Source organism: Salvia hispanica, chromosome 3 (genome assembly GCF_023119035.1).
Source record: "Salvia hispanica cultivar TCC Black 2014 chromosome 3, UniMelb_Shisp_WGS_1.0, whole genome shotgun sequence".
NCBI classification, from domain to species: domain Eukaryota; kingdom Viridiplantae; phylum Streptophyta; class Magnoliopsida; order Lamiales; family Lamiaceae; genus Salvia; species Salvia hispanica.
This window is the reverse complement of record NC_062967.1, coordinates 49,541,164-49,558,874: the sequence shown is the minus strand read 5'-3', so window position 1 is coordinate 49,558,874 and position 17,711 is coordinate 49,541,164. Positions and strand designations below refer to the sequence as shown.

The following is a 17,711-nucleotide window of genomic DNA, read 5'->3' as shown; positions in this document are numbered from 1 at the left end:
ATAGAAGTTGGCTGAGGAATTAAACTAAAACTTCAATTAATATTATTGTATTTTTATTTTACATTATAAATACAATTGTATTAGAATATATTACCGTTGGAGAATTGTAGTCAAAAGATACAATTAGGTCCATAAGCTCGGACCCAACCCTATTCAATTATATGGTTTTACACTACAAAATAGTTACTACTAGTTTTCACCAAGTCGAGTTGAGATAGGGCAATATTGTCTGAGAGGCCTATACCGACAACCTTAGCATCTCAAGCATGGTGAGCTCGTGAGCAAAATAATAAAAAATTGAATATTCGATCCAAATCAAACCAAAATTTGATATCAGTTCGTTCTTTTTTATTTTTTTATTATTCGATTCGATTAAAAAACGAAAAATCGAATTTTGTTTTGGCATTATATAGTACTATATTATACTTTAAAAAAACTCTATTTGGATCGATTTATACCAATAAATGTAATAATAATTTGAAAACAAAAATGTTTAGATTTGTTAATTGTTGATACGGTAGTAATTTTTTTTTAACTATAGAATATTTTTTTTTATTTTTCGGTTTTTTGGATATATTGTGCAATTTCGGTTTTTTGGGTTCGACTTTTGTAGTTTGGAGTTTGGTTTTTAGGATTTTTTGGATATATTTATGCAAATTTTGGTTTTCCATTCCGATCGATTTTCATAATTCATATTTTGGTTTTTCAGGTTTGATTATCGGATAATTCGGTTTAGTTTGGTTACCATTTTCATAAAATTTTGATTTTTCAATTCGTTTTGTTTCGGTTTAACCTAAAAAACAAAACAAAACCCAAGTTCTCACCCTTAGGTCTAGCCGACTAGTTATAATGCTATCATAACAGATTAGGTAGCAAACTCAAGAGGGCTTTTATTTAAGAAGGACTTAGCATGTAGCAAGATGGGTTAAATGCTCCCCTCCAATTTCCACACATACATATATCATTTATTTGTTTTAATTTATTATAAAATATCCCTACTTTTATATTTAAATTTTGCTCATGTATATTTTTGTCCCATTCGTCGTCTAGGTCTAGTCCACCCCAACATAAAAAATAATTAGTACTACTACTCCATTGTAAAAGAGATTTGGATGCAAAAATGAAGGCGATTACCCTCCTCAGAGTCCTCGCTCTCACTAGATTACAAAAGTTATATTATGCATTAATTTACTATATTTGACAAAGTATGTGTGCACTTTCAAATTTCTTATTTAGAAAAGCCAACTTTGATTTACAAAATCAAACTTCCGACATAAGGCATATATTTTATGCTTGAGAGTTGGAATCAAGGCGCTGTGGAGCGACTACGTTCGATGTTAGTGCTCCTACATCTCCTCTTATTTTTATTTATTTTTAACAAAAACCAAAAGCCACGAAGCACCTGATTCTACTTCTATTTTCACTAAGCCTCCGAATATAGTTGAAGCATATTTTATCTGATCATTCCTCTGTCAACCCCCGAACCACGACTTCGCTTCGTATTTTAACGACTGATTTTTAAAGTTGCGGACAGACCAAAATTTATGAATTTTTCGACCATTCTTCGTACTACTTATTAATACTCTACACGTTTGACAAGCACTTTATCTACGATTGATTTTAAGTTAGTTACAGAAGGAACATTTTTATTTGATCACATCACCATAAAATTATATAATGTGGTATTTAAAAGAAGGGCACGCAATTGGAGTCTCTCTCTAGGCTCTAGAGTGTTAATGGGTTGTTTTTGCAGCAAGCAACGGCCACAGATATTTGAAGATCCATCTCTTCTCGCCTCTCAATCAAGATGTAATGGAGTATTATTTGTTTATTTTCTCATCATTATTTTATTCATTTATTCTATTAAATTTGCAACTGCAGTTACACCTAAAGAGGTCAAAAAACTGAATGAGCTATTCAGAAAACTCGGCAGCACATTAGTCGACGATGGCTTCCTCAATAGAGTAATTTGTTCATAAATTTTCTATATTGTTTAATCCCACGAATTATTACTATAAAATTCCATTTTTCATTTCTTTATTATAGGATGAATTTAAACTCGGATTGTTTCAGGACAGCAAGCAGCAGTCTGTTATTGCAGATCGGGTTCGTTATTAAGTACTACTATCATTTTATTTGATATGTGTGTATATACATATAGCCTTTTATTTACTAAATTATCCAACCATATATTTTCAGTTGTTTGATATGTTTGACTCGAAGCACGATGGCGTGATAGATTTCGGAGAGTTCATCAGATGTTTGAGCATTTTCCATCCTGACACGCCTCAAGAAGAGAAAGCTGTCTGTATGGATTTAAATATAGTAGCAGTAATTTATTTTAATATTTTCAATTTCAACTATATATCGCCATGCAACAACATTTTAATTTTCTATTGCTACAGTTGCTTTCCATTTGTACGATATAGGACAAACTGGCTACATAGAAAAGGATGAGGTATGTATTTTTCATATGGATTAGGCATTTAGGCTGCAAACCCATTTGTATAATGAGAATTGCCAAATATAGAGATTTAAAAAAAAAAAAAATCAAGCCAAGATTACATTTTCATTCAATAAAGTATTGAATTCAATGCAGTAAGTTGAAAATTTTTAAAAAGCCAGTAGTACTCATTTTTACGTGTCTGTTTGCTTTCAAGATTTTCTAACTAGCCTATTGGGGATAAGGTGAAGGAGATGATCGTGGAATTACTACATGAATCGAGCTTGATTTTGACTGATGACATCATTCAATCTATAATAGACAAGGTATGAGGTCCCACAAACACACTTTCTTGTTCTAATTTCATCCTTTCATTTTTATCTAATCGTAAAAATTTGAATTTTAGTCATGCATTGAGATTTAATTATTTATTGATCACTATTTAAGTAAAATATTGTTTATTAGTAGTGATTTTTATGTGTGTAGACATTTGAGGAAGTGGACACAGAGAGAGATGGGAAGATAGATATAGAAGAGTGGAAAGAATTTGCAGCCCGGAAACCATCTTTGTTGAGGAACATGACAATTCCCTTCTTAAAGTAATTAATCTCTTTTATTATGCTTTTACTTATCTTAATTCATTCACTGATGAACTAATATGATTCAACTATTTATGCAGAGATTTGTCGATGACATTTTGATGAAAGATGAGCACGTATTTAAGGGTGTTTAACTGTCTAATGTATTCATACAAATTAAACTAGAGAACAAAACATACATAAATATAAGTACTACTATTCCTTTATATCTTTTCATGGATTTTATATGGAAAAATCAAATTCCCATTATATTTCACTTCTATGTTGTATAGTTGAGTTTGTCACGCTAAATTCATACCGTACCGATCGAATTACAATTTTTTAAGAATATTATATAATGTAAAATTAATACTAAAATTTTACCCCGTCCGCGAATAGGTGTCTCGGCTCACTTTTACCATAAATGATAATAGGGTCTCACCTTCCACTAACTCATTTTACTCACATTTTATTTAAAACTAATATATACAAGTGAGACTCTTAGTCTACTAACTTTTTTTCACCCACTTTTTTTAATATTTCTTAAAACTCGTAGTGCTGATGGCGGACGGAGGAAGTAGCACGTAAAACTCAAACCCAATCAGATCTCCACTTTTTAATAATTGAAATAATACAAAACAGTTTATTGAGAAGGAGATATGGATAATTAGTGGCAGTTTAACTAATCTTATTTTTGTCGCTTATAATGAGACCACTAAACATTTGCTGAAAATCAAGTCATATGAAATGAACACATAGCTAAAGCAACGGCTATAATTCAGCTCCAATTCTCCCCCCATCCATTTTCGATAATTTAGCTCCACCTTCGAAATCGCTCCTTCATGAATCTCGCACATTTATATACTTTTTTCTCTCGAGAATCCATGCCCGAATGAGGCAAATTCTGCCCAGGATTTAAAAAATCACTTTTCCACTAGCTCCGTAAAATGCAGAGGAATTGAAACGGAAGTTTAATTCCTCTGCAATTTTATGCCACCGTCGATTTTGAATTTCGATTCATCCCCTTTTTGTTATTAACAAAATTTTACAAAAAATATTAATATTTCCTCACATGCGTTCAATCTCATTACAAATATACACAAGTAGCAATTGTGTAGCCTAAATTTTCTTTTTGGGTTGGAGGGGAGTCTTGATTGTTGAAGGAAAGCTGCAGCATAGCTTTCAAGTCTCTCCCTCCGAGGTAATTTCAACCAATTTTCAAGTTATGATATACTAGTAGTACTACTTTTTTCCCCTATTAATTAGGTTATTGGACTGTAGGGGCATTTTGATGTTTTACTATTTTGTTATGCATTTATGTTAGTTAGTTTAAGTTATTGGCATATGATTGTTTTGATTTCTGATGAACTCTCTATTTATCAAAATTTGGAAGAGGAAATGGAGTGAAATTCAGCAGGAGAGTTATCCGATTTGCTTTGAGTTTTGATCAATTGGTGTGGTGTTCTATGCATTTTGTGATGTAGCATTGATGGAATGCTGTTGTGAATTTAGGAAACCCGAAGATTAAGGCTACAGATTATCAAGTAACTATAGATACATAACAAAATGGCTGCTGTAGACGTTGCTTTGAGTCCAGTCTTGGAAGGGAGAGCACGGTATGGTGATGGTTTCAAGGACCGACTCGATCTGTGCACTAGTGAATCCATCGAGATCTACATCACCGTTGGGGGTTCCATGACCCCCATGCGCGTGATGGAGTCTGATTCCATTGCATCAGTGAAGCTTAGGATACAGACATGTAACGGTTTTGCAGTGAAGAGGCAGAATCTAGTTTTTGAAGGCAGGGTGCTCTCAAAGACTGATTCTCTTGTCAAAGATTACGGCATCTCAGATGGGAATGCCTTGCATTTGGCGCTGAGGATCTCGGATCTTCTGCTGATCAATGTTAGCACGGCAAATGGGGAAGAATTCAAGTTCCAAGTGGATAGGCACAGGAACGTAGGGTATCTAAAGCGTAGGATTGCTAACAAGGGGAAAGGAGTTCATGATGTAGATTCGGACATATTCTGTCACGGAGAGAAGCTCCATGACAATGATAGGCTAATCAGTGATCTAAGTAACAATGGCGATGCTGTCATTCACTTGGTGGTGCACAAGTATGCTGAGGTTTGGAGCAAGGCCGTTGAGAGAGACCTCGAGCTCTCCATTGCCACTCCAAATTTGAACAAGGGGGTGGATGAGGAGAAGGACAAGGATAGGATGGTTTTATCAAGGTCATTGCTAGGCCAAGATTTCTTCTTGAAACCAGATATAGTGAATTCATGTGTCCAGTTCCCACACTTCTTGTGGGAGATGGTGCAGTCTGTCTCAGACGGGTTAGCCCAAGGCAAACAGCCAGCTAGGTCATCTGAGGGCATGGGCGGAACTTACTTCATGCAAGATGCTGCGGGAGATAAGTATGTCGCAGTCTTTAAGCCCGTAGATGAGGAGCCTCTGGCCTTAAACAACCCTCAAGGCCTGCCCCCTTCACATGATGGACAAGGGCTGAAGAGGGGCACCCGAGTTGGGGGAGGCGCGTGGAGGGAGGTGGCAGCGTATATCCTGGACCATCCAGTTGAGGGTCCTCAGTCGTTGTTTCGTACAGAAGTTGGTTTTGCTGGAGTGCCCCCTACAGTGATGGCGCAGTGCCTGCACAAAGGGTTTAACCACCCGAATGGATTTGATTGGTCCAGTGAGCATACTAAGACTGGATCATTACAGATGTTTAGGAAGAATCATGGAAGCTGTGAAGACATGGGCCCTCGGGATTTCCCTGTCGATGAAGTCCACAAGATCTCTGTCCTTGACATAAGAGTAGCCAATGCTGACAGGCACGCCGGAAACATCTTGCTACACAAAGATCCGGGAAACGGAAGAATAACCCTGATTCCGATTGATCATGGCTACTGCTTGCCTGAAAATGTACTACTCTTTCCTTTTCAAACACTAAAATCTTGTAAATAGACTCACATTTTGATCTTGGCTGCAGTTTGAGGACTGCACGTTCGACTGGCTATACTGGCCACAAGCCCGACAACCATTCTCCAGGAAGACATTGGACTACATAAAATCACTTGATGCTGAGAAAGACTTAGCAACCCTCAAAGTCTATGGATTGGATCTTTCCCCTGAAAGTGCTCGTACGCTCCGTATCTCCACCATGCTTCTGAAGAAAGGGGTGGACAGAGGTCTCACGCCTTTCGCAATAGGAAGCATCATGTGCAGAGAGAGCTTGAACAAGAAATCTGTGATAGAGGAGATTGTGCACGAGGCAGAGGACGCCGTGCTCCCAGGAATGAGCGAGGCTGCGTTTCTTGAAGCCGTATCCGATGTCATGGATTCGACACTTGACAAACTCCTTCAGTAATATTAAACTGAGGATTTTTGAAGTTCATATAATAGCTATATAACCGAAGTTTGGGTGCCTACAACAAAGAGAAAGTCTCTCTTTGGGCCTTTTGGTTAGTTGGTTCTAACTAAGTTTTCTTTCCTTATGTGTGGTCAGTTGCATTCAACAGGAGCCACACAATTATGAAATAAGATTGTGTTTATAGTTTTATTAGATTATGGTGGTTGTTAAACATAACCAATCTCTCTCTTTGATTGTATTACGGTCATTTTTGAGAGAGAAATCGATTGAATTTTTATTGATTGATTGTAACACTATTACACATCCTGTTATATAGGATTACAATTTACAAATGTGTTGTAAAGGAAAGTAATGTAAAAGGAAAGTACATCAATACAATTATTTGGTTTTTTATTAGACTCTAATTCTTGAATTACCGATACTCAACTTGCCAAGACCTTCTGCAAAGTTTTTAGAATTGCCTAGTTGGATGTGACCTCCTATCAATTGGATTATCAACATGATCCGCATATGTATGGCCATGGTGTCTATTCTCTCAAACATTGTCTACCTAAAATGTAATTAATCAACGACTGTACATGATATTTTTAAGGTCGAGAATAGAGAAGAAAAAATTAATGGAGTTTACAAAAATATATAAATGCGTTCCATGCCTTTGGGAGCATTTCAGTCCAAATATGTTTTAAAAAAGTGAAAAGGGGAAGGAAAAAAAAACGTGATTACATCAAAGTCTAGGAATTTCACAAGATTTGAAGTCCAGAGACTAAAACGGCTTAAGCTCCGAAGTCCAGGGACTATTTATATAGTTCACTGTAAACTACTATTTCCATCGTACCATAAATCATTGTCACGCTTGAGTGATAAAAGATTTTAAGAGATGTTTTTTTTTAATGTTAAGTGGATAGAATTTTTTTTATATATATATTGATGTAAGAGGGAACTTTTTCTTAAAAGGAAAATGTGACACCTTCTGCAGAACAAACTAAAAAAGAAAATACGACATCTATTTTGAGACAAAGGAAATATATATTTTTTAAATTTGTTGATGGTGTGACTACTAGTACTCCTTTGGTGCCCAGGCTAATTTTGATCTGACATGAGTTTTAATAAATTATTTGATGTTGTGAAGAAAAAATAGAAAAATTAGCTATTGGAACGTAGACTCCACTATTATATAGTAGTACTATTAGTTTTTTAATATAATAAAAGTGTAATGATTTAGTTGAATGGTATGACCATATACCTAAAATAAGAAAGAGTAAATAAAATAATTAAATTACTGACGTCGCGAAATGACAAAATAAAACATTTTTTTCACGAATGAATTGTAGTAATATCAAATGGTTATAGTAATTTTGGGTAGTTTTATCTATGATAATATTCTCATGAAGCTATAATCAAGTGTATTTTTACACTCCGTATCCTTCAAAGTTTAATGTAATTTATGAGATTTAGCATTAATGTGTTAATTCATGAGATTTAGCATTAATATTTAACACACTAGTGACAATCTCTCTTCTTTTTTTTAAAATAATTTTAAATTTAAAAATCACGTCACGGAGGAACCTCACTACCGCTTGATCAACTCTAACAAATACACTATCGACATTTTGATGCAACAATACATAATATAGTACTCCCTCCGTTCCATAGTAACGGAGGTGTTTCTTTTCGGCACGAAGATTAAGAAAAATTGTGTTAGGTGAGTTAAGTAAAGGGAGAATAAAGTGATTCAAATCTAGTCCCCCATAATGCATATTTTTAATTCATATTCATTTATTCCTAAAATATCTTAAATAACAAATTATTTTGTTAAAACATAAAACTAAGAATATAAATTAAAAAGAAGAAATGATCTAAAATCCAAACGTGAGGACAAAACGAAGCTCATCAACGACAAAAATCAAGCAACTTCAGCATAAACACACTATCTCTCTCTCTTCTCATCTGAAATGGGGAAACCGCCTCCTCCGATCCACAAACGCCCCAGCGGGCGCACGAACCTAGCCTCGTGCATCGTAGCCACAATCTTCCTCATCTTCGTGGTCATCATCGCCTGCATAATCTACCTCACAATCTTCAAACCCAAAGACCCCTCCCTCGCAGTCAACTCCGTGACTCTCCCGGCCTTCTCCGCCGCCAACTCCTCCGTCAGCTTCACCTTCTTCCAATACGTGACCGTCACCAACCCCAACCGCGCCGCCTTCGCCCACTACGACAGCTCCATCCAGCTCCTCCACGCCGCCCGCCAGGTGGGCTTCCTGTTCATCCCCGCCGGCACCATCGCCGCCGGACAGACGCAGTACATGGCCGCCACATTCTCCGTCAAGTCGTTCCCGGTGGAGGAGACGGAGACCATGGAGGTGGAGTCCAGGCTGGAGATGGCGGGCCGGGTTCGGGTCCTGCATTTGTTTAATCATAACGTGGGGGCCCGCGCCGACTGCACTGTTTCGGTTTCTCTTACTGATGCCTCTGTCTTGGCCTTCCACTGTTAGTTTTCCTTTTCTTTTCTTTTCTTTTTTTTTAATTTCTCTCTGGGGTTTTCAATATCCGAATTGTATAAAGAATTATGGATTTTGGTTATTTTAGGAAAGTTAAGTCTGAGTGGTGCCTTGTTTGCGGAATCAATTCGATTTTATTTTGCTTATTGAGAATTTTCGATTTTTGGAAGTGATTAGTTTAGCAAATCAGAGAAGAGCACAAGCCAGAAATCAGGCAGCATTTGAAAAAGGTCACACATTCAAAGAGAAGAGGAGCGGAGCGTTTTTTCGGATTTAATGGATTATCCAATATTTAAAAAGTATTTTGAGTGCGAGTGAGACGGTAATTATTATGCAATGGAAAAAGCGGGAATAGAAGCAATACTAGTCGAATACACTTGAAAACAAAAGCACAAAATAAACAACAAAATGACAAGCGCTTAACAAATACGAACACATATACCAAAAAGAAAATAAGTTCTTACTAATAATACATCATGTAGTAATCAAATTTGAAAGTTTTAAAAAGAAAGCTCTTTGTGTGGAAACTTCATTGTTTTAGAAAATCGTGGAGTATATATTTTTATAATTTTATTCTTATGGAATACATAATGGTGATCAGATACAATAAAAACTCATTGCAATTGATCCTACTGAAGTACAAGTACAAAGTTCATAAAGTGGAAAATTAGGTAGAGAACCCCAAACCCAATCACATTTACATTAAATAATCCAAGCAATTATCAAAATAAAAAGTAACAGTAATTTTTAAGAGCACGATGACTCAACCCTGAACATAACGCATTTTAGTCACAAATTTGAACTAGATTTTTTTTATAATTTTCACCATATTAAAACTAGCAAGAATGGTCAAAGTCGATGAGCAAAAGATGTGGACCTAATTTAGGTGGTGACCAAGCTGCAGAAGAGGCAGAGGTGGAGGTGGTGGTGGGGGGTCCTAATTTTTACATCGACAATCACCACTAGGGACTACATTGTCTCCGCCACCTCGAAATACGAGAAATCACACGAGATCCTCTAATACAAATCAATACAGTACACTCATATTTCAAGAAATTAATTTAACAAATCAAAGGAATGGAAGCAGGGATTTATCTAACTAAAGGTGTACGTCTTGGTTTCAGACTGAAGATCACTTCTCCACCACTGATGGATCCCATGAGCTTCTTTGAAGTCTCTGGCTGCAGCCTTATTCACAGTCACGTGCGCCGACGGAATGAGATGCGGCGGCTCCTCTGACTGCTTCCCAAACGCGTTCAACACGAGTCCTCCGATGGAGTGCTGCGTCGCCAGCCTCTCAATCTCTCCGGCTCCCATATCCTCCATCCGTTTCCTGTGCTCGAAGTATCCTACGTACTCCGCGCAGATGTGGTCGGCCGGGTTCACAAACAGATGCGGCAGCCACGCGGCCAAGGAAACGAATGTGCCGCCAGAACGATTAGCTTGGTTGTTGCTTTTCATGGCAAGAGCTAGTCCTGCAGTGATAACGCTGCCTGCAAACCGGAGGCCGTGCTTCACTTTCTTGTCCTTGATCCGCTCGATCGGGGCAGAAAAGAACGGCGAGTTGAACAAGAAGGCGTCGAGGAGAACACCACTCTTTGCCATGTTCTTTCCGGCGAGCAACGCCATGGCAGCTCCGAGGGAATGTCCGGCTATCCAGATGTTGCTGCTTCCGAACGTCGCAACCACATGACGAACGGCTTGTATAGCTATCTCAAACCGAGAAGTTTGGTGCAGCCCGTTCCGTATGATGTGGATGTCAAGTTCAAGGTCCCTCATGAATGCGTCTCCTTTGGTTATGGTCCCTCGAAAGGCAACAACGTAGCGTGGAGCTTGAGCCTGATGTTGGTCATCCGGAGATGTCGAACTGAGTTTATATATGGCACCAAAAATGCAAGAATCAGCATCGTCGATAAGCTGCCTGTATAACTCAAAATTGAAAGCCTTCCACCACAGAGGCGCAAGCGCTTGGTCCCCCTCTCGCTTCTCTTGGCGGTCTCGTTCCAAAATATAAACAGCCTGAACCAAACTAGCTGCAACAGACCTCCGGTGACACGGATTTGTCCTGCAAAATGCGGCTATAAGAATCATGGCAATTCATTTAAACTAGAGATGGCAATTCAAGCTCAATACAAACAATTTCTATAAGCCATTACAAATAAGGTACCACAATGCAACAGAGGTCAATTTAGACTTATCCAACTCTTTCCCAATGCTAAAAATCATCAATTCTTCAAAACCTAGAATCAGAATTCTATAGCCTAGTCCAACTCTTTCTCAATGCTACAAATCTTTAATTCTTGAAAACCTAGAATTGGTATTCTCTATAGGATAGTTCAACTCTTACACAAATTATGAGTCGATGTTATTGAACCTCAGTTCCTCAGCAGTTCATAGAATGAGAAATCTAGACCAGAGGAGAAAAATAAAAGGTGGCAAAAGAATATGCTACTCAGTCGAATTCTAAGAAGGGTTGTTATAATGCTTCGACAAGAGGTAGAAACATTAGCTGGAAGCATACAGAGCAGAACTGGTAAGAGAGAGCAATATCATATCTTAACTGGTATCTATCTCCACCTACAGAACTGACAAAGAACAAGATGCGCTAGAATGCTTCGTTGTGCTTGATATCAAAAGAAAATACGAGCATCTTTAAGTCTAGAGAAAATAAATAAGCCCTCAAGCTCTTTTCAGTACGTGAGAAACACATTTGCGACAATGAATCTTGTAAACCTAAAACCAAGTTGAGATCTTACCAATCAACTGTTGTCAGGTACACAGGTCCGGAAAGATCAAAATTTTCCCTTTCTGATATGGGAGATTCCGAAACTTTAACAATAGCCGTTTCTGATGCCATAATCCGTTATACTACAATCTCTCATAAATCCTGCATGAATTGCAACAAACAAGACATGTAAACTATTTGATGCAAAGAGGCACATTAAACTAAAATATTTTCAATCAAGCACATGATGATCAACATGAAAGCAGCCAAAATGTAGAATAAGAGTGTAGCCTTTTTGCTAATTCTTCACTACAACCAAAAGGAGAGGGAAGAATAAGCAGAAATAAACTGATGTTAACAAGGACAGGAAAAGAAAGTTGTTGATTTCAAGTTTGTAATGCATCAGAAACTGAACAAAAGTGAAACTAGTATAATTGTATTCCCTCAAATCATACGAATATGCTTGGAAATACAGAAGATAATAAATTCATATACAAACTTATATTCCCTCAAAATATAGATAAAACAGAAGTAGCTATTTTTCTTTTGAGAAATAAGATTAAAATTTACAGAAGAAGCATACTGTAAAAATAGTAAGGCCTCGTTAAAGGAGATGTTCGAGAAAATTCCAACCCAGATAAATAAAGAGCCTAAATCATACCAAAGAAAATGGGGAAATACAAAAAAATAGCCCAGTCAAAGAGTTGATAGTGCATTTTCTCTGTTACGAGCAATGATACATCAAAAGAGAATCACATTTCTGTTTACTTGGACAGCATTGATACCTAAATCAACAACCACAGCTATTGATAATGAATTGTAAAAGGAATTACAAGATGTAGAAACAGAAATTTTGAAATTTCAGATCTGTGCTAGGGCTAAAATTAGGGAAAATGCAGGAACCAGAAAGAGCACCTTGAAGATCGCGGTTGTGATTCGCAGCAGAAGTGAAGAGAATACGTGAATCTAGTATCGGTGTTTGTTGATCTAGAAATGAAAATGAAGTGAGAGAGGTGAGGAGGTGAAGTGTCGCAGTCGTACAATATTTAAGGAATTGATTTCTTCTGCACAGGATTTTGATTTTACATCAGCAAGAGCGGTATTAATAACACAATTATATCATCAACTTTAATTAATTACTCTGTAGAATGGTCAAATTGCCATTACGAGGTTCCTGAATACTCCTATATGGACTAATTTGGTAATAAAACAAACGATGTCGTTTCTCTAAATTAAGACGACAACGTTTATGGGGTACGTCAAAACGCAGAAATTAAAAATTTCTAACTACTTCTTTTCTGCATCTCTGATCTCAACTCATATTTTTCTTTTCTCACGTTATCATTTTCCTTAATTTCAGTCACACCACAAATCCATAATTCATAACTCTCCTTATATATCTATTTTGACAAATTTAATTTTAATTTTTTTAATTATCAAACTAATTTATAAATAACAAATGATTTCATTAAATTTTGTAAAAATTACATTAATTGTGGGAGATGATGTAGCTAGGAGTTGAAAGTTTGAATTAAAAATATAAATTCACCCCAATATTCCTTACGGTTGTAGCGGCGCGGCGTCATCGAATATCGATGCTAGAGTGTCCATAATAGGGGCGCCGCGGCGCCGTGTTGTAAGCCGAGGCAGCGCCGCAGCGGGGTGGAAGCACCGGGTACCCGGCGGAGGCATATGGCGCGAGGTGGTCTTCGCTGCGGCGCCACAAGACCGCCGCGGCGGTGATCTTTCAGATTTTTTTTTTATTTCTATAAATAGAATCTCTTCCTCATTTTATGTAATTTTTGTTATATAATTTTCCAAAACTTATAATACAATGAATATTTGGTTCAAACTTTTTTTTATGAATTATGTTGATTTTGTCCAATTAATTTATTCTAGTCCAATTAAAATATACCAATAATTGATAAAATAATATGATTTGTAGATGGGGCGTCGCTGAACAATTTTTGTGGCTGAGCCGTGGCTATGATGAATAGGCGAATAATTTTTTTTTGTGACTGAGGCGTGGCTTGTGCCAATACTGTGGACACTCTTATGGATGACATATTTAGAAGGAGTCTGAACGATATTATTCTAATTTTAGGAGAAACAAATACACATCTTGAATCCAACACAATAAACATGACCAATTTTTTTCACTCAATAATACTAATTTTGTAACTGTTTTGTCTTAAGTTGCCAAAAAATAAAGATGGGGTTGAATTTGTTTCTTGTACACAAACACACGAAAAAACTATGTTCAAGAGCAACTGAGCAAATCCAGTGACCAATTTTGATTAAAATCATAAATTTGTGTAAAGAAGTTATGAAAGTCATGCCAAGAACTAGAAGAAAAGATGTCTTAAAGCTGAAACTACATAGAAATACCAAATCCGACATTACCACACATCAGTCCTCAAGGGCTAAGTCTAGCTACCAAAAAATGGACTCAATATATGAATACACTTTACCTCAAACCTACCACATTTTTTGGAGCATAAGTTTTACAAGCATAACAGCTGCAAATAGACGACAGAATAAACGAAGAAGGTAGCTAGCGAAATCAATCAGTCGACACACAAGGCTCGTAGCCATATGGGTTCTTGCTCGCCCAGTTCCACTGATCTCGACACATCTCATCAATTCCATATTTTGCCCTTCAAGTAGGCCCAAATTCGGTTAGCCTCTATGTTAGTAGTACTAAATATATCAAAATGTGTGACAAAGTTTGAACACATACTTCCAGTTCAACTCTCGTTCAGCTCTCTCCGTTGAAGCGTACACCACCTCTGCATCACCAGGCCGTCGACCAGCCATAACCAATGGGATTTTCTGGACAACCAGATCAGAGAAACTTCAATGTGTGCATCTACTGTTTTAATTCAAATGTCCTTAGGAAAACTCACCATCCCGGATGCTTTCTCAAATGCTGCTACCATTTCCAACACGGATGTTCCTTTCCCAGTTCCCAGATTATAAACCTTGCAGCCTGCACACACGTTTCATCGAGATTAATCCAGAATTACTAATGACTAAGAGAATAACCATAGGTGATTGTTTCAACAAAACACACTACAAGGGGAGATTTTTTCACGAAAATGTGACGAACTGACAGTACAAGGGGATAAGCCCTCATACCAAAAGAAGGATCAGACAGTTTGTTCAGAGCAGCAATGTGGCCATCAGCTAAGTCTACCACATGGATATAATCACGTACCTGGAAATTCAATAAAAAGAAGGCATTAAAATAACTTGTAATCTGAATCATAATGTCATGATTTGAAGCAATGAATTGGCATTAGATGTGTGAATGTCTGAGCATTGAGATTAAAACAGCAGATGATAACTAGAACCACGATCAAGGTCATAAATGAAGTTCTAACCCCGGTACCATCCTTCGTTCCATAGTCAGTTCCATAAATAGTCAGTGCAGGGCGCCTTCCAACAGCTACTTGTTGCACAAAGGGCATGAGATTGTTTGGGATTCCACGAGGATCATCGCCAATAGCACCGCTGGGATGTGCACCAACCGGGTTGAAGTACCTCAGCAATATGATTTTCCATGTGGAGTCAGACTTATAGACGTCACGGCACATTTCTTCACCGAAAAGCTGGAAATACAAATACAGTCAGTTGAGTTGGTTAATGAATATACCACAATTCTTTTCTCATTTTGATCTCCAAATATTGACAGCACAATTGCCAAAATGTTACCTTTGTACTCCCATAAGGATTCAAAGCGCAGATGGGGGATTCCTCGTTACAAGGTACAACTTTTGGCCAACCATAAACAGTTGCTGATGATGAAAATACGAGCTGAGATTTAACGACAAAGAAACCAAGTTCATACAAGAGAAAAAAAAGTGATAATAAGGGAATGAAAGGGAGATTTTGCAGGACTACCTTTTTACATCCATGGGCAGCCATAGCTTCTAGCAGAGCAATTAACCCAATAATGTTATTGTCATAATACATCAAGGGTTTCTGCACACTTTCTCCGACTGCTTTTAACCCCGCGAAATGAATAACAGCATCGAACCTATATCAAGTATGCAATATGGTTTCAACATCTTAACACACAGATAATTTCATAAGTAACAATTAAACACAATATGATTCTCTCAATTTGGTCAGCCAACTCAGATGCAAACTCAGCTTAAATTCATGATTTTAACAGGACTTACTCTTCAGAAGCAAAAAGCTTTTCAAGTGCCGGCCTATCGCGAAGATCAAACTGCAATCAAGTACCAATGTATCATGTATAATAGATTATTGGAGTTAAAATTCCAAGTGTAGCAAGTTGATAACAGCAACCATGTTAGATCAATCAAGTCTCTATCATTTTAACTCAGACAACAATAAAAATTCAATACTCTAAATTATACACGTAAATATATGGATATATATGTATCAACAGCCACCTAAAATATTAAAGATCAAAGACAAGAAAACTTGGAAAGATGCTATCGATGAATATCTACACATCCAAATGTATCAAAACAGAACTAAGTTGAGACCACGTCACTCATTACATCAATCAGACAATCAAAATCTTAAACACCTGCAAATAACAATTTAATCATAGTTTCTGAAACCACAAAGATTAAATTTTTCACCAAAACAATCATATTGATCACAAAATCCCAAATAATTGATATGGCCAAGATCAAATTTTTTTGAGCACCCACAAATCAAAACCACCGAAAATGTTGAACCCAGAAAAGGGAAGAAGAGAAACCTGGTGAAAGGAGAGTTTGGGGGCATGATCTTGGGCGAATTCTCTGACTCTTTCAAGGGAAATCTGAGAGGAATTTTCCAAACTATCGACGACGACCACCTTGTACCCTCCGAGAAGCAACTGCAACACCGTGTGGCTTCCGATGTAGCCGGCACCGCCAGTGACCAGTATACTCAACGACATCGCACGCCAACAGAATACTAGTAAATCCCTCTGTGATTTTAGTACTCCAAAAATAAACCTACGTAGGAGTTTATTTGCCTCAAATAAATTACACTACATAAATAATGTGCATTGCCTCAAAAAAAAAAAACTTACGTAATTGTATGTATATATAAGTTGCCTCAAATAAATTACTTAAAAATAAAATTGCTTTGCCTCAAAAAATAAAAAGGTGGTGGAGGTGCGGGGAATCGAACCCCGTGCCTCTCGCATGCGAAGCGAGCGCTCTACCATATGAGCTACACCCCCTTCATGCTTTAATAAAACACCATTTACATTAATATATGTATTTGGTATTTTATTGATCCCTAATTAGAGTATAATTAAACAAATGCAAAAAGTCTACTTATATGTCACTGTAGATTGTAGAATAAGTCGCGGATATATATAATTAATTAATCAACGATTGCATTTATTATACTACTATCATCACCCGTGCTATGCATGGGATATAAGATTTCCAAATAATGAAAATAAGTACTAAGATAAGTAGATTAAGAAAAAAGAATAAGAAGAATATAATACTTCCTTCGTCCCATAAAAATATGTTCTTGAAATGTTATTGGTTTTGTTGCAACTTGTGGCAGTATTATTATTTGTTATGCAGATGTTAATTAAGGTGTGTGCATGTCTAACTTAAGTGTTAATTGTTTGCATTTTGTGAGAATTTTGTTTGGTCCTTGTTATTCAATAACCATTCTTATTGTTTTTTTTAGGATATATAATGATCAGCTAATTTTTCACGTACAGAAAGTGTAGAATTTGTCTTATCAAAGAGGCATAGCTCGGAATCTGAAATATAACTGCAGTATGCTTCATGTTACTCTAGATAATTAGTGGATGTTTACTTGTTCGCGTTAGATAACCGTTGAATATTTATTTGTGTCTTGAAATAATCAAATTGAAAGTTCCCATATAATCTGACACAGCCGCCTATCTTGCTATAAAATGAGAATTACTTGGAATAATATTTGATAATATGTCTCATGAATTATGTAGTATGTTTAGCAAGAATTTCATGAAGTTTGGTAGTAAAAATAGACCCACAAAAACCTGGCTTTATATACGTATAGATAGATAGATAGATATAGATTACTGTATTTATTTTTCCAAAGATATTAGTTTCCTAAAGAT

General features: G+C 36.8%; 5 protein-coding genes and 1 non-coding gene across 8 annotated transcripts; 3 read left to right on the top strand and 3 right to left on the bottom strand.

Moving 5' to 3' along the window:
* The first annotated feature begins 1,736 nt into the window (after window positions 1-1,736).
* LOC125210403 (calcineurin B-like protein 4) lies at window positions 1,737-3,176 on the top strand. The gene is made up of 7 exons (XM_048109961.1): window positions 1,737-1,809; window positions 1,882-1,964; window positions 2,047-2,106; window positions 2,200-2,308; window positions 2,406-2,458; window positions 2,674-2,769; window positions 3,123-3,176. The coding sequence occupies exons 1-7, from the start codon at window positions 1,737-1,739 to the stop codon at window positions 3,174-3,176; spliced, it is 528 nt and encodes a 175-aa protein (XP_047965918.1).
* On the top strand, window positions 2,072-6,808 carry LOC125210765 (phosphatidylinositol 4-kinase gamma 4-like). Of its 3 annotated transcripts, XM_048110347.1 has the most exons (7): window positions 2,072-2,106; window positions 2,200-2,304; window positions 2,406-2,458; window positions 2,661-2,769; window positions 2,930-3,042; window positions 4,534-5,943; window positions 6,011-6,808. In XM_048110347.1, exons 6-7 carry the CDS (start codon window positions 4,588-4,590, stop codon window positions 6,386-6,388), a joined length of 1,734 nt encoding a protein of 577 aa, XP_047966304.1. In that variant the 5' UTR covers window positions 2,072-2,106; window positions 2,200-2,304; window positions 2,406-2,458; window positions 2,661-2,769; window positions 2,930-3,042; window positions 4,534-4,587; the 3' UTR covers window positions 6,389-6,808. The 3 variants fall into 3 exon arrangements, with proteins under 3 accessions (XP_047966304.1, XP_047966305.1, XP_047966306.1); XM_048110348.1 differs by lacking the exon at window positions 2,072-2,106 and having other exon boundaries at window positions 2,229-2,308; XM_048110349.1 differs by lacking the exons at window positions 2,072-2,106; window positions 2,200-2,304; window positions 2,406-2,458; window positions 2,661-2,769; window positions 2,930-3,042 and adding an exon at window positions 3,555-4,222.
* A 1,496-nt stretch (window positions 6,809-8,304) lies between these two features.
* Window positions 8,305-8,995, top strand: LOC125216483. Its single transcript, XM_048118197.1, has one exon. It carries the CDS (start codon window positions 8,344-8,346, stop codon window positions 8,884-8,886), a length of 543 nt encoding a protein of 180 aa, XP_047974154.1. The 5' UTR covers window positions 8,305-8,343; the 3' UTR covers window positions 8,887-8,995.
* A 743-nt stretch (window positions 8,996-9,738) lies between these two features.
* On the bottom strand, window positions 9,739-12,695 carry LOC125215414 (GDSL esterase/lipase At4g10955). The gene is made up of 3 exons (XM_048116822.1): window positions 12,533-12,695; window positions 11,649-11,779; window positions 9,739-10,957 (listed from the first exon to the last, which is right to left on the bottom strand). Exons 2-3 carry the CDS (start codon window positions 11,747-11,749, stop codon window positions 9,988-9,990), a joined length of 1,071 nt encoding a protein of 356 aa, XP_047972779.1. The 5' UTR covers window positions 11,750-11,779; window positions 12,533-12,695; the 3' UTR covers window positions 9,739-9,987.
* A 1,280-nt stretch (window positions 12,696-13,975) lies between these two features.
* Window positions 13,976-16,563, bottom strand: LOC125215416 (UDP-glucose 4-epimerase GEPI48-like). The gene is made up of 9 exons (XM_048116823.1): window positions 16,356-16,563; window positions 15,802-15,851; window positions 15,521-15,656; window positions 15,332-15,433; window positions 15,001-15,228; window positions 14,756-14,834; window positions 14,524-14,606; window positions 14,358-14,449; window positions 13,976-14,274 (listed from the first exon to the last, which is right to left on the bottom strand). Exons 1-9 carry the CDS (start codon window positions 16,536-16,538, stop codon window positions 14,181-14,183), a joined length of 1,047 nt encoding a protein of 348 aa, XP_047972780.1. The 5' UTR covers window positions 16,539-16,563; the 3' UTR covers window positions 13,976-14,180.
* A 190-nt stretch (window positions 16,564-16,753) lies between these two features.
* On the bottom strand, window positions 16,754-16,826 carry TRNAA-CGC. Its single transcript has one exon. It is a non-coding gene; the product is annotated as a tRNA-Ala (tRNA).
* Window positions 16,827-17,711: the final 885 nt, after the last annotated feature.